The sequence below is a fragment of the Hemibagrus wyckioides genome, linkage group LG11 (assembly GCF_019097595.1).
Source record: "Hemibagrus wyckioides isolate EC202008001 linkage group LG11, SWU_Hwy_1.0, whole genome shotgun sequence".
NCBI lineage: Eukaryota > Metazoa > Chordata > Actinopteri > Siluriformes > Bagridae > Hemibagrus > Hemibagrus wyckioides.
The window spans coordinates 25,108,315-25,124,456 of record NC_080720.1 but is presented as its reverse complement, the minus strand read 5'-3'; the positions used below and the strand labels follow the sequence as shown (position 1 = coordinate 25,124,456).

Below are 16,142 nucleotides of genomic sequence, written 5' to 3'. Positions count from 1 at the left end.
AAATATGTACTCACTGGCTGGTGGGCATTCTTAAAATTTGGAATTAGATCAATGGATAAAACTGCTGCAGAACGAAGACATGTTGAGACATACCTTAGGTGATGTTTTCATCATAATATCACATAAATAATGTTGTTTTGTAGTGTGTATAGCAAGATATGAATAATGTATATGAACACTTTAGTAACCAAGCTGTCAAAATGACAAAAGTGCACTAGTTTGAACTGACTAATGGAAATATCACAGTACTACTGTATGTCTGATAGGTTAGCTTTTACTTGATTATTTTGTTCAAATTTGAAGAGATGGTAAGTTTGATGAAAGCTGAGTCGGTAAGAAAATAGAAGTTGTGTGCCTTGTGAATGGTGAGCGTAATGCTTACCCAGACTTTGTTATTCCTATATGTTAGAATTATAACCTAGAATTCGACTGCTTAAAGGGTTCATAGAATGGTGAATAAACCGATGTGTCTGATTAATTAAAGGTTTGTATGGAAAATCCTCCTGCCTGCTAATCCTTTATTTACATTCCATATACATACGGCACATACAAATTTACTTATGTACATTGTGGAAATGCCTTTGCCTAATATTTAATATTGAAATATCTTCAAGAGTTAAATAGTTAATCTTAAAGAGATGAGAAAAAGGTTGTTTCTTCGGCAGGTGTTTGACATATGCAATATAGAAAATTGAAAAACATAATTATTAAAAGCACAGCAAATCCTTCATAGAATCTCAGTATTTCAGCCTGAAGCCATACTGTGACTACACACTAACTGCTAAAGTTAAATCTTTGTGAAAGTTATTAGAGTTGCAAAAGGATATTTATATTAATTTGTCAGTACAGATATTTGTATGTTATATTTACTAAACTAGTGAAAGAAATGAAAACTTGTGAGACGTAAAACCAATAATTAGAAATAGAATCAGAGTAAAAATGGCCCCTTTTTGAGGTTTTTAAATTTTAAAACATGTAAAATATGGAACCAAGATCAATAATTTTTTGACTTTTCCACCTTTAACATGTTATAGCAACCAACATAGAAAAATAAAAGTGAGAAACAAATAGAAACACTTTAGGAAAAGAAAAAATGACAATATCTTGTGTGCATACCCTTGGCTAAAATGTTTGTTAAAGCACATTTTGCTTTTAATACAGCACTCGGTCTTTTGGAGTAAGAATCTACCAACTTAGCACATCTTTATTTGGCACTATCATTCCACTCTTTCTTGCAAGAATGCTTCCGATCTATCAAATTGCAAGGGGATTGCCTGTGCACCATTCCACACATTCTCGATAGGATCTGGGATCTGATGGAGCCATTATAAAGTCTTGATCATCATCTGAAACAATTTGATTGTTTACTTAGATTTGTCTACATTTTTGTGCTGGATGGTCAATTTTTTCTTCAGCTGTCTAACAGCTGCCAGTAGGTTTTGTTTTCAAAATAGATTGAATAATGGATAGCTCTAAATGATCTATCTTGAATAGAGCCCCAGTCGTGTGAAGAATGGCGTATTCTTGGATGTGTATGTATGATATTTAGTGTGTGTAAATGAAATTATGTTTACAAAAATTGAGCATAGATTGCGATGCAGCATTATATTGTTTAATAAGTGATGATCCTATATTAGCTCAGTTTATTTTATTTTTTCTTTATATGGCACTTTTAACAATGGACATTGTCACAAAGCAACTTTACAGATATCCAGATATAGATTTGACTGGATCCCTTATAAGCAAGTCAGCGGAGGCGGCGACAAGGAAGAACTCAGAGATGACATGTGGAAGAAAACGTGAGAGGAACCAGATTCAAAGGGAATCCATTACTTTATCCATTATAAACCATTACTTTTCTATAATTGTATACTGTAGTGTCCAGCAGTGCTGTTTTGGAAAGATCTTAGTATCAGGGTCATTGTTGATTGCAGTATCAAATATTACTGAGTTTTAGCTATAAGTCTGAAATATTCAAATGAAGTTATCCGCTGTATAATGAGTGAAACTTGAGCATAGATTTTAGCAACTGTAGTCATTAGACTAAGTGAGAACATCCACAATCATCTGTGTGGTACCATCCACATCAAAGTCATGTCAAACTTTAGCATATCCATGCTGCACCTTCAGCAGCAGCGTATGATTAATTTAAAAGATTAGCATATAGATGCAACATACCAAATTTCTTTTTGTTATCTGACTTTAGCTCAGTCATTGGATGACAATGTGCAAGACTTTGCATTTAAGCTCAAATTTTATGCAAAACATTTAGCAAAAAAAGGGGAATGCTTGTGCTTTAGGAACACCATAAGTTCAGGTGGACCCAGCTCACTTGCCTCTGTACTACCAAGTTTAATGTCTGTATGTCTGGACTACATGCTTGGACCCCTGATAATTAGAAGAAAATCCTATATAAGCAGAAAGGTTTTTCCAGGTTTTCCTTATATATTTAGAACCAGCTTGTGCTTATACCTCTAATTATCTAGTGAACAGAAGAAATGCCTTTATTATAAGAAACAATTTAAAGCTTATAGGAAGTATACAGTAACTTAAATAACCACTCTTTAAAACCTTAGTAAGCAGAAAAGCACATAAGACCACCAAATCCAGTTCTTATTAGCCAGCACAGAACTTAGTTTACAGCTGAAGATTGTAAAAATAGCAGGTGAAGGTTTCCCTTCTTTAAAGTGTTTTATGTGTTTTCTTTTCTGCTCACCATAGTTGTATAGGTTGAGTTATTGTAGTCTTTTTGTCAGCTCTGGCAGTCTCCTCTCACCTCTTTACTTGTCCTTTACATGTTTCCACCAAGTTGATTTACTAGATGTTTTTTGTTTTTCCCTCTATTTTGTGTGAAATGTATAAACTGTTGTGGTTTATACCAGTTTCTGCAATATTCAAACCGGTCTGTCTGAGGCTTGATGTGAGCAGTAATCAAAGCGCATGACCTGCTTCTGCATTAAGGAACAAAAAAGTACAGATAAAACAAACACAAGAATGGCATCTGTACCACATAAAAAGACATTACATTCTACTTCAATTCTAGATTAGAAGGGTATAAACAATCGTGTAGTCTTCACAAACTTTGATAAACAAATAATGACCTCAGGTGACAAAAAAAAAAAAAAAAAAGATTTCAATATGTAGTTATTTTTTCCCCAAAAAGTAAACCAGATAAACAAGGGTGAACACACTTCCACAAACACTTCATACCAGCTGTCTGCTTAAGTTGGACTGAAATTGGGTTATGCAGCAGGACATTGATCTTAAGCATACCAAGAAATAAGCAAATCTGAATGGCTAAAGAAAAAAAAGTTAAGGTGTTGGAAATCTAGACCTCAACCCCATAGTGATCTGGTGGTGGATCCTAAAAGAACTGTGCATAAATGAGTGCCCTCAAATGTCAAAGAATTTAAGCAATAGTGTAAAAATTAGTGGGCCAAAATTATGAGAGACTCATAAACCCCTACAGAAAATGTTAACTTCAAGTTATTGTTTCTAAAGGTAGTTCTACATGTTACTGAATTGAAAGGAAAAATCATATCTAGTTAAGCCAGCCATGATCATTTCAGAATGATCCCCTTGGCTGTAACTATGGCAAGCATTAAACAGGAATTGTTGGGCATATGATAAAGACAGTGTGGTAGTCAAGCAGCCAAGAGGGGCAAATTCAATATTAGGAGAAATCCAACAAAGGATATCCAGAAACATGATGTCTAAATCCTGTGTCCTCTCAGAACCCAAGCATTCCCCCCTTTCTCCCAACTTCTCAAGCATTGCTATTGTTAGTTTCTGTTCACAATTGAATAATCAGTGAAAAGTAATTAATAAAAAAAAAAAATTAAGCATTGATCATAGAGTGGAGAAAAAGATGGGTAAATTTTAAGTTGAGAGCTATGGTCTCAATTGAAGAGTGAAAGATCACTCAAGAGTTTCATACCAAGTGCTATTGAGGGGAGGCTTCACCAAGCATTAATTCTGGGGGTGCTGATCATTTTACTACTGTTTTGCTGAAAATATTGTAGTAATTGTCATGTCAGGAAAATGATTTACATTTAATATGATACTATACATCAGTTTACACTCACGGAGCACTTTCTTAGGAACACACATACTTACACACTCATGCAATAATGTAATCTGCCAGTTGTGTGCCAACAGTGCAATGCATAAGATCATGCAAATACTGGACATAAGCTTTGGATAACTTTCACATCAACAAAAAATGGGATCTCGGTCAATTTGGCTATGGCTTGAATGTTTGGCTGGTTTGAGTATTTCAGTAACTGATCTGCTGGAATTTTCAGTTTCTAGAGGTTGCTTAGATAGATGCAGTGAAGAAAAAAACATGCAGTGAGTGGCAGTTCTGCAGAAAGAAATGGTTGGTTGAGTGAGGTCAACAGAATGGCCATACTGGTTCAAGTTGACAGAAAGGCTACAGTAACTCAGATAATAAGTCTGTACAATTGTGGTGAGCAGAAAAGCACCTCCAAATTCACAAGAAGACTGGAAAAAAACATGACCTGGTCTGATGAATCTTAGGTAGGGTCAGAATTTGCTGCCAAAAGCAAAAATCCATGGACCAACCTGCCTCGTGTCAACAGTAAGGCCAGTGGAGGTAGTGTAATGGTGTGGGGATTGTTTTCTTGGCAAACTTTGATCCCATTAACACCAATCAGACATTGTTGAATACTGTAGCCTATCTGAGTATTGTTGCTGACATTGCGTATCCCTTCATCACCACGATTTACCCATCTTCTAATGGTTACTTCCAGCATGATAATGCATCATGGTGCAAAGCAAAAGTTGTGTCAAACTGGTTTAATGAACATGACAATGGGTTGAATGTTCTTCAGTGTTTTTTTCTGTCATCGGATCTAAATACAACCTTTAGTATGTGGTAGAATGCAATCATGTCAGCATGGACCAGAATCTCAAATGAAATGTTTGAAACATCTTGTGGAATCCATTTCATGAAGAATTGAGGCTATTTTGAAAGCAAAGGTATAGTGTTCCTAATAAAGTGTTCAATGTGTATGTTTAAGTTAATTTTGTCAGCTTGTGCATTATTTATTTGGTATGTTTGCTTATTTTCACAAATGGAGGCATTAATTCTTAAATTAACAGCACATTTTTCCATGTGCTATTTGAAGTCATTTTGTGGTAAGTAAAGGCTGTGTACAGAGATTACATTCTACCTCATCGGAATCATCTACAAATTTGATGAGGAGTGCTAATAGAGAGATTTTGTCAGTATTTGCCTTCCTCTTCAGTACCCAATGTGCTGCATAACTAATGTATGTGGGAAATAAATGAAATGCAATATTTAGTTTGAGACCCATGTAGGACATGGTCCAAACATCTATTTAAAGAAATATGTAGACTTCTATCTATTGTTAAAATAAATAATTTAGTAAATATGTAAACATAAAAGCAATTTACTCCGTTTACTGAACTTTCCTACAGGCAAAAACATGATGCAATGGGTTCTTTGACCTGTTGGAGAGGTCATTTTAGCCATAAGATGTTAACCTATAGCTATTCCCAGCCATAAATTATATTGGCAAATTTTATTTATTTTGCAGAATATATAAACTATTATTAAAAGTTAAGCTTAGAACTCTTCTAATGATTTTGTTGTTTCATTCAACAACTAATTGAAAAAACTGATAAAATGTTTGCCACCAATTTAAGTTTCAACTTGTCTGATTGCATTATGAAACATGTTGTGGCATGCTGGGTCACTTTAGACGTAAATTGCATTTTATGCAAGTGATGGAGAACATTACAAAAAAGAATAGTATGACCTTCTCTAAGGCATTACCTTAGAGAGTTGGTCTAATAAAACTTGTGTAGTAATATTTCAAATTGTAATAGTTTGTTTGTGTTAAGTATAAGTAACAGTGAAAACACATTGTACCTGCTTGAGTCAGGCCCATTATTCTATTAAGTGTATCTGGTTTTCTAGTTGTATGGCACATTTATGGTCTGTATTGATCTGTCCAAACCTTATCTTATGCTATGCCATCACACTCATATGTGGACCTTCCCCAAATTATTGTCATAAAGTTGCATTTATAAAGTTGCAAGTAAGCATTGTATAGGCTTTCTTAGTAGGCTAAAGCTTTACAGTTTCCTTCACTGGAAGTAATAGACCCAGCCTAAACATGTTGCAACATGACAGATTACGTGTGCACAATGCAAAGTACATTATGACAAGGTTTGCCAAGGTTGGTGTGGAAGGACTTGAGTGGCCTGCACAGAGCCCTGACCTCAACCCTTTTGAACGCTTTTGGGATAAATTGGAACTCCAGTTGTGCCCAGGCTTCTTCACCTGATGTCAGTGCCTGACCTCACTAATGCATTTGTGGCTAAATGCACAAATCCGCAAAGTCACCGTCCAAAATCTAGTGGAAAGTAGAGTGGAGTTTATTATAACAGCAAAGTGGGGATTAAATCTGGAATGGGATGTTAAAACACATATAAGCGTGTGATGTTAATGTTTCCACAAACTGTTGGGGTCAAAGGGTGTATTTTTTTTACTACAAAAATTAGTACTTTGTATGATGACTTGATTTGTTTAAAATTAACATGGGCTGAAATACAAAACAAATGTCTAAAATACAAATCATTTCATGAATCATGTGCATTATGCAGTGTTTTGGCAGCAAGTAGTGAAGCTATTTGAATCAATTAGCTTGTAAGTTGTAAGTAAACTATGTTTGTGACACAGTAGTATTAATAACTGCTACATTGTTTAATTTCCTTAGCATACAAAATATATCTTAAGTCAGATCACTATCCTGCTTTTTGTTAACATCGAAGTCAATCTCAACAATAGTCAATTCACTGATTTCAGCCACTGAAAAATAAGATTCAACCCCAAAGCTCTGGAGTTGTTTACACAGTCAAAAAATTATTTGCCTTGCACACACATCGCAAGCCAAATTAATTTTAACATTGTAGTGTTTCAATTTCAGTGGACTGCCTTAATCTTTAATAAATCAGGGTATAAATAAAGATGCAGAAAAAAGTTCAGAATAATATATAATATTTGATTTGACATGCTATAATAAATATTATATATATATATAATATATAACATAATACTTTTAGATAATATAATATTTGTACATAATATATGTATAAATATAAAAATAATTACATGGCTGTTTTAAATAATCATTTTTTGTGTGCCCTTAATATAGATATATGTTAAGTGGCCTCTGTTCTGATTGGCTGCCCTGAATTTAAAGCAACAAAACAAGGGGGAAAAACAGACACCTAGTCTAAGATGAAAAATTGTAGACTGAATTGTGCTTTAGACTGAATTATGTTGATCTGTAAATGTAAATCACAACTGTGAATAAGCAAGATCATTTCAATATATGGACTGAATTGTTTGGGGGTAAATAGATCTCTAGGAATGTTTAAATATAGTATTACACCAACCTCCCGTCCTGTAAAAAAACAAGAAAAATTTGGTTTTTCATGATGTGGGCATTAGAACCTTCTATTCATATTCAAGAACGAAGAGCCTGATTGGGTTTTGGGTGGCTCTATAGAGCAGCATTGTGAAGCATTGTATTTTGTAGCCCATAACTCTGAAACCTAAAGAAGAAATGTTTTTTTCCTTGATTCCTTGGCTAATTCAGAATCCATATGCAATTTGGACAACTTAGCTTCACCCACATACTTTGAGCCAATTTGCATAATTTGCAAAACCTACTTTTGTGAATTAGTCTTACAGTGTTTGTAGTAAGTTCACAATGTGGTGTCAACGTAGTCAGCACGTTTGATGCACAATACTTGCCAAAAAGATTTATAAACAATATGGCTACCACCTAACAGTCAAATCAGAAAGGGGCAGAGTCTAATTAATATAAACAGTTGTAACTGTTTATTTGCATAGTTTCAGATGAAACAACAAGTTTCTGATTTATTTTCTGGTTCAGATTTTGTGGAGTGGTCATTACTAGTGGAAGAGTTAGGTTTGTCTGAAACCAGAAATATATCACTTGTGCATTACACTCACTAACCAAAAGGCTCATGTTGCTAGTTCCTCCCTTGACTTTTATTAAAATAACTGGTATGACCTAACCTAGCAAATTTAGATTTTGCTACCTGTGAAATGTATATTTCACAGGTAACAAATAAAAAAGTGTCTTGGTATGGGTGTTGGACCACTATGAGCCACCAGTACAGCTCAATGAACACATTGGATGACTGGCATTATTCCTAAATGATATTCCTTCAGATGGTGTTCTGTTGATGATGATCATGGTGGAAAATGTTGTTTAACACATCAGCATAAGTGGAGCCAAACCATGGCAAAAAAAAAAGCCATAACAGGCACTAGTTTTTTCTTTAAAGGCTTAACAATCCAAATTATTACAGCTTGCACCACTGTGTATGGTTCTGCTTGACTGGTTTAGCATACCGTTAGCATACCTGGATAGTGAGATGTCAATTGCTTATTAGAATGTTAGGACCATACCTCAGACAGATCGAAGATCGGTGACTTAATTAGGGCAGTGTTTTAGGATTCATTTTAGGAGACCTTCATGGATCTTTAATATAGTACACATGTTTGGTACCATACAAACATTTTACAGTATGCTCCCTGTGGCATTACATGTATTTTAGACTAGTTTAAAATGAACTGTAAATTGTACTATTGATTTATTCAGTGACCTGTTCTTCATCTATGCTTTGAATCTCCTTTTTCTTTAGGAGCTGGAGAATCGGGCAAAAGCACTATAGTCAAACAGATGCGCATTTTACATGTCAATGGCTTCAATGCTGAGTAAGTGCCATTTCCATGTCTACTTTATGCATGATCTATGATATAACAAACATGTGGCAAGCAATAAGACAGTCCTTGTATTATAAGCTTCAATGCCAACATTTCTTGTTACCATCATAGCAGTTCACTCAAAAAGCTCAATGAATCTATAATTTATGCTGTTAGTTATTACTTTCTTATTTTTTTGTGAAGATTCTTGAGGGTATGGGTGCACAGATCATGACCCTGAATATTGTTATTGTGCTGATATTGGTCTCAAATGTTGGGTCTATATATGGTTGGATATGACATACTTTTTGATCTTATACAGCAGAATATATCTATTTAGTTACCTCAACATTAAGTACACCTCAACATATGACACAAATTCTGTTAAAGCATGCTGCTATCGTGTCTGTGGTGTTTCAGATAGCAGAGGGGAGGCATTATTGAAAATGTATTTATATTATTAAAAGCATCTATCTTTAAGTAATTGTTTTGCAATGGTGGTATTGGTATGGATGTTATTGCTCCTTATGTGTTCCTTATGGCTTTCTATTACTCTAATTTTAAAATGTCCAATCAAAATGTATTTTTTAGTTTGCTCTCAGAATATTTAGAGAAGCTCTTAAGCTCTGAACATAATACATAAATAAAAAGTTGTATCAACAGTGATGATGGCAGACCTGTATGTAGCATTTATAAATGTGACTCTGCTACTTGGCTGCTAAAATATTTTAACTACTTATAAGCTACTTGATTTAAAAATAGCCACCATGGGTGGCACCAAAGCCCCCCCATCTCTCTCTCTTTCTCTCTCTCTCTCTCTCATTCATTCAGCACACGCGCACACACACACATATATATATGTATATATAAACACAATGTAATTGAAATTGTGAACTTGAATGCAACTTTTTCCTGCTAAACAGTCACCCATCCAGTTGCAGTTGGACAAATATTGTAAGCCGTTTAGAAATCCCAAATTGAGTTTGAAATACAAATACTTTAAGCCAGTATAATAGAAGAAATGTTAATAGAAATCATCATAATAGAAGTCCCAAATTAAGAATGACTTTTGCAATAGAGCATGAAGTTTGGAACAACTTGATGCTTGTCTTAACTAGACACTCAGTGCTAAGCTTTGAGTCCACACAACTGTTGCAGTATATAACTCAGTCAGTTGAATTCACCGTGGTTCAAAAAGATTAAGCATGCATTCAGATTTATCATTTAAATCAGTGGCAATACAAAAATCTCTGACTCTGTCAAACCTGATTTGCAAATAACAAACATTCCTTGTCATAAAATGTTTGAGGTCGCATTGTGGTTCAGCATAAATCAGTTAATAATATGATATTCAGTGACCAAGTAGAAAAGAAATTGCGAAGTATGTACTGTGGACAACTCTTTGTGGTTTCGTCTTGATTCATAAAAAAATATTTGTAATATAATGTTACATTGCACTAATTACATGTCAATTATAATACAACTATATATAATTATACTGCTCAAAAAAAGGGAAAATTTAAATTACACATTCGATCTCGATGAATGAAATATTCACATTGAAAATCTTTACTTATAAACATTTTGTAATTTGTTGAGGACAAAATGATGTGAGAATGGTCAGTGGAAACCAAAATGATCAACCCACTGAGTACTGGATTCAAATTCACAAAAAAATCAAAGTAAAAATATTAAATAACAGGCTGAGCCAACTTGCATGAATTTCATTACGGCAACTCATGAATTATGACCGTAGTGTGTATGGCCTCCACATGCCTGTTTACACTCCCGAAATGGTAGTGTCCTGGGGGATCTCATCCCAGACCTGGGTCAGTGAGCTCCTGGACAGTCTGTGGTGCTACTTGGCAGCTTCAAATGCTCCTATACGTAACATCCCAGATATTCTCATTTGGATTTAAGTCTGGGGAACATGATGGCCTGGCAGTGACATCAATGCCTTTGCCATCCAGCAACTGCCTACACACACTGGTCACATGATTTTATACAAGTACTTAACAGCAGTAAGGGTACCATTGACAGGCATGTGGAGGTCTGTGTGACCCCCCAAGGATGTTTGTCCCCACACCTTCACTGACCCACAACCAAGCCGGTCATGTGGGAGAATGTTGCAGGCAGCATAACATTGTTGGATCCTTATGTCACCCACATGGAGTCCATTTCTGACAGTCATTTCATAGGACATGTAAGGATGTACCATCCTGGAGGAGCAGGACTACCTGTACAACCTGATTGGGTTGCAGATACTGCCTTATGCTTCAAGTAGTGACAAGGACCCTAACAAAACATAAATTAAGAGACAAATCAGGCCACCACCTGCAAAACCATTTCCTTTTTTGTGGGGTTGTCTTGCTGTTGCCTTTCCTGGGCACCTGTTGTCACATTCATGTGCACCGAAGCAAGTGAAACTAACTACACTTAAAGGCAGCACTGATTAATGCTAACTAACTGGACAGACTGATATCCCTGAAGTTTAATTGACTTGGTTATACCGTGATGATTAAATGTTCCCTTAATTTCTGAGCACCATCTAAAAACATGTCAAGAACCTTTTTATTGTCATTTCAACCATATATAAAAACAACATAGAGATATATATAAAAACAACACAGAGATAAGGACTAAAAAGTACACCTCTGAAAGTGGGGTTTCTATTTAAGCTCCTCCCAGCAATGAGTACAGCCCAGGAGCATCGGCAAGAAAAACTCCAGCCACTGTCCCTCTGTAGGCTTGGAATCTGCAGGGTTCTCAAAATAAATTTGACACTATCGTTCTCCAGTGCCATTGTAGGGTGCCGGAAGTGACATCACACCACGTGTTGAATAAGATGGACTCTGGCAAGATCATGTTGGCGGTGTTCCACGCTGCTACATCCATGATTAAGTTATCTGTCATGTAGGGGAGTTAAAACTCTCTCACATGTGCAGGGAGAAACAAGAAGGCTGATACAAATGCAGGTGAAGCACGTTTTATTAAAGTTGGTAGAAAACAATCCAAAACGTCAGACAAATTCATAATCCAATAAACAAGAGAGGTTGGGCAATCAGCAAATGGACATAAACAGGTAGAGATGACACTAGAACAAACATCAAACGAGCTAGGGCTATGGTGAAACTGGAAACAGGTAACAGGGCCTGGCATAGCGAGTTCACTGATACTGATACTCTGCGGCAAAGATGCGACACATGAAATTATATACTTGTACAAATCAACATGGAAAACACAGAACAGGTGAGATAAATCAGAACACAATCGGGAAACAACCAATAGCAAGACGTGGTGGAGACAAAACGTGAATCAAAACAAAAACTTGTATAAGTAAGCAAACAAAAGAACAATGCATGAACTTACACTGCCGGTTGTCGTGCGCTGAACACTCAGCATCAGAGAGGAAGGCAGCGAATCATGACAGCAATTCATGTCTAAAGGTGTAATTTGCCACGTCTCTTTCATTGCTAATTATACAGAGGAATAGCATCTAAGAATTACAATTTAATTCATACATGGATAGCTTTCTTTTAGTGTATTATAGATTTGTTTTCTGTAATTTTACCAAGATTTTATCTAGAAATATTTGCTGGATTGTTAATATTGGTATGGGTTATTGATTATGTTAATGTTTTGTTATACGAAAGAAGTCGTAATCAGTTTTCTTATGCACTCTCTGTTTAAAAAAAAACAAACAAACTTGCAAACACTAGCAACTAGTGCCAAGAGTTTATCATGATATGCCATTTTGCTATATTTGCTCTTTGCTATATCTGTTTAGATAGGGGAAACTGAGAGAGTAATATAATATTGATTGATCAATTGTATTCACATACTGCTTAACCATAAATCAAGGATTAAGTACTTCAACACTACCAGTATATAAAAGACACGTTATTAATTTATTTGGTGTACTTGACTTCAAATGTGCTCTGGGAATGTGGTACCCTTATGAGTGGCCTGCTATCACAGTCATACATAATATTTATTTAGTGAAACTTAAATCATTTTTAAACAAATTCTATTAAGAGAATAAACTACTGATTACAATTATTTATTGTGGGTTTTGTCCCCTGCCCTTTTAGGGACAAAACCGAAATCACCTATTTCACCTGGGCACTGTAGACCTTTGTTGTAATCATAAGGAGCCTGATGCTTATACGGAACATCCTGTCAACATATCAATTATTGTTTGACTTACATTTGTGTAAGGGTATTGATTTATATCCCAGTATCTGGAGTCACCCAGATACCCAAAGTCACACTTTTGTCACTTTTGGTTCTTCTCAAGGTTTCTACCTTATGGTGACTTATTAGGGATTTTAATATATATTTGATCTAAATTTGATAAAATGCTGTAAAACGAAACAAGTTGGTATAACTCACATTTTCTAGGATATTATACTCTCACACCAGATTAGCACTAAAGGTGGTATATTAAATTATGTTGGTTTTCAACTGTTTTCTATTGTAGAGTTTAAATGTTATCTGTTGTAGAGTTCTTTGAACAATTATATCAAGCTTTTCACAGATGGTCACTATTTGCTTGCACCTGAACAGTGCTTGTTTTAACCCAGAAATTTTGTGCTCATTAAAGCATAGCGTTTAATGAATATTCTCATTGTAAAGAATTGCTTGATTTGAAATATCGAGTACACTGCAAATGACTGACAGTCTGTTTGTTTCACAGAGAGAAAAAACAGAAAATTCAAGATATTAAGAATAATATAAAAGAAGCTATAGAGGTAAGTGTTTATCCTGCCAGATCATTTATAAATGTACAAATGCTATAAAAAAAATGCTATGTTAAGACATACTTTAGTCATGTGAAAACTCTGTTCTTTCTGCAGACTATTGTGAATGCAATGAACAGTTTGGTACCTCCAGTTCAGTTAGCCTGTCCAGCAAACCAGTATCGAATCGAGTACATCCTCAATTTAACCAATCAAAAAGACTTTGAATTCACTCCGGTATGTATCATGCTGATTTTTTTTTTTTATAAACTTGAGGTGTCATAACACTGCATTTATTAGCACTGATAATAACTCCCAAACACTTCATAGAGAATCCCACAGTGTTATTCAGGGCCTTCTTGTGCTTCACATACTTTAGCAGGTACTTTTTTTCTGAGAGGACCCTAATCTGCCTTATTATGTCTCAATCCCCTTTAATTATATTCATATTTTATGGAAAAGATGCATAAGCCTCCCTTCATTCAGCTTAGAGTTTGTCTTACTGCAATGTAGTTATAGGCAAATACTTTTTTTTGGAAGTGAGTAGAGGCATTGGAAAGTGAAGCAATGTGCATGTTTATTGCTTTAATTTGTTAATTTAATCCGTCAGACTTGGACAGCAATTTGAGGCTAGCAAACTGTTATATTGTCTAGGCATACTTCACAGCAGTCTTTAGATTAACCACCTAGCTACCATGCACTAAACTGCCAGGTTCACACTGAAGCTTTTTAAGCCAGGAAGCTTTGTACAATATTACAGTTATACTTTATATATTTGTTAAATTGGTCTTAAACTCTCCAATAGCAGTAGCACATCCCTTTGTTAAAATGTTATTTAAAAATGCTCCTAATTACACCATATACAATCTAATAGGCTGTTATATGTTATATGCTATTTGCTAATCTGAAAGTGTATCATTTGCTGCTGTTCATGCTAATCCTAATAATCCTAATAATTACACTTGCTAAAAGCTATGCTAAAGTCTCATTCATTATGCAGTGGATAATTTCACCTGGATATCAAAGACTTTAAACCTAAAACTCTACTGAAATGTGCTAAGTGGAACTTAATGAACCTAGTGACTTAAAAAAACATAGCCTCCTGCATCCAGTCAGCTTTCATCAGGCATTTGACAGGGTTTACACTGATAAAATGTTTTATTATAAAACATTTTTAAAAATTGCATTTTGTGTATTTTTGGAGCATTTACATTTGTGACTATTTGCATAATATGTGAACCTGCTAAGGTCTATCTTCACAATTGTACACAGCAGACTACATAGCAGAGTGTGAATCTCTATGTTGATTAAACACATGATGACATTTGTTAACAATATGGTTGCCATATATCAATAGATTTTAAGGAGGTGGAGCTGGTTTACAAAAACAGCTGTGATACATGAATCCAGCTCAATAAAATGTTTAAGGCTTGAATCATTTACTTTATATAATGATTATGAATGGCAAAAAGGATATAGAATACGTAAAGGCACTATTTGTGATTACTGCCATATCAGCCTAGAATTGACGTCATCAGTGGTATTGACAGTATGGCATAGTTAAATGTAAGTATTATAAAACTGAAATTCTAACCAACAGCTGTTTGTAGAAGTCACATGTTCTAGCATCTAGTTGATTGGCACCTTAAACCTCTTACTTCAAAAGAGAAGACTTTTGCCAAAAGTTATTCATTTTTGATATTACACAGCATGACAAACACTATATTATTAGCAAAATCCTAGTTTATTCTCCTTTTCTCATGCTCAGATGTTTTCCGACTTTTTTTGGCAGGAATTTTATGAACACACGAAGACCCTGTGGCAGGACGAGGGAGTAAGGGCCTGCTTTGAGAGATCCAATGAGTATCAGCTGATTGACTGTGCTCAGTAGTGAGTATAGACTTTTGACACTTCCTCTCTCTCTCTTTTGCTATCTCTCTTTCTCTCTTTGTTTCCCTGTTGCTAAATGGTGGACTTTGGATATCCTGACTTTAATTATTATTTATTAAAGATTAAGACCCACATTGGTATGGAAATTAGATTCTTTTAAACTTGTCCATTGTTCTCTCTTCCTTGTATTGTTTATTGTTTTGAATACAGCTTAGTGTTGTTAGTTCATGAAATTACATCTAAGACAGATGCAGCTAAGCTGTGTTAATCACAAAACTGTATGGCTTTTAAATGTTTCCCATTACATTACACTGTGATTTAGATCAGGGTTCTCTTCACAACCAGAGATTCTTTAACTCCTAAAAAAGGACCACCTTATTACAGATTTTTTTTAATATAAACCAACAATTGAAATATTATGCTCATTATCATCATGTATAGAGCACTACTTTGGCTGTTTATTGGATCCATGAAGATTTTTATCTCTGAACTTTTCATTTCTAAAACAGTCATTATCATTTATTTATAGGCCTACCTGTTTTGAGTAATTAATGTTTAGATTTTCATGATATTCAAGTGACCAGTCAAGTGATCAGTACTCTGTATAATGTTTATAAAGCTGTTATAATGGTAGGTTGTGATTTCAAGATCCCACTTTGAGGAGCATGGACCATGGACTTAATATATGGATTCAAATGAAGTGGAATTAAACACAGGCAGAT

General features: G+C 35.0%; 1 protein-coding gene across 3 annotated transcripts in view; it reads left to right on the top strand.

Annotated features, from left to right (window-relative positions):
- gnas (GNAS complex locus) overlaps positions 1–16,142 on the top strand; it is a 44,973-nt gene that overhangs the window by 7,467 nt on the left and 21,364 nt on the right. For all 3 annotated transcript variants that reach the window (XM_058402428.1, XM_058402430.1, XM_058402429.1), the window contains exons 2-5: positions 8,731–8,803; positions 13,488–13,542; positions 13,648–13,767; positions 15,323–15,420. In XM_058402428.1, coding sequence (XP_058258411.1) covers positions 8,731–8,803; positions 13,488–13,542; positions 13,648–13,767; positions 15,323–15,420 — 346 coding nt within the window. The remainder of the gene's footprint in view (positions 1–8,730; positions 8,804–13,487; positions 13,543–13,647; positions 13,768–15,322; positions 15,421–16,142) is intronic.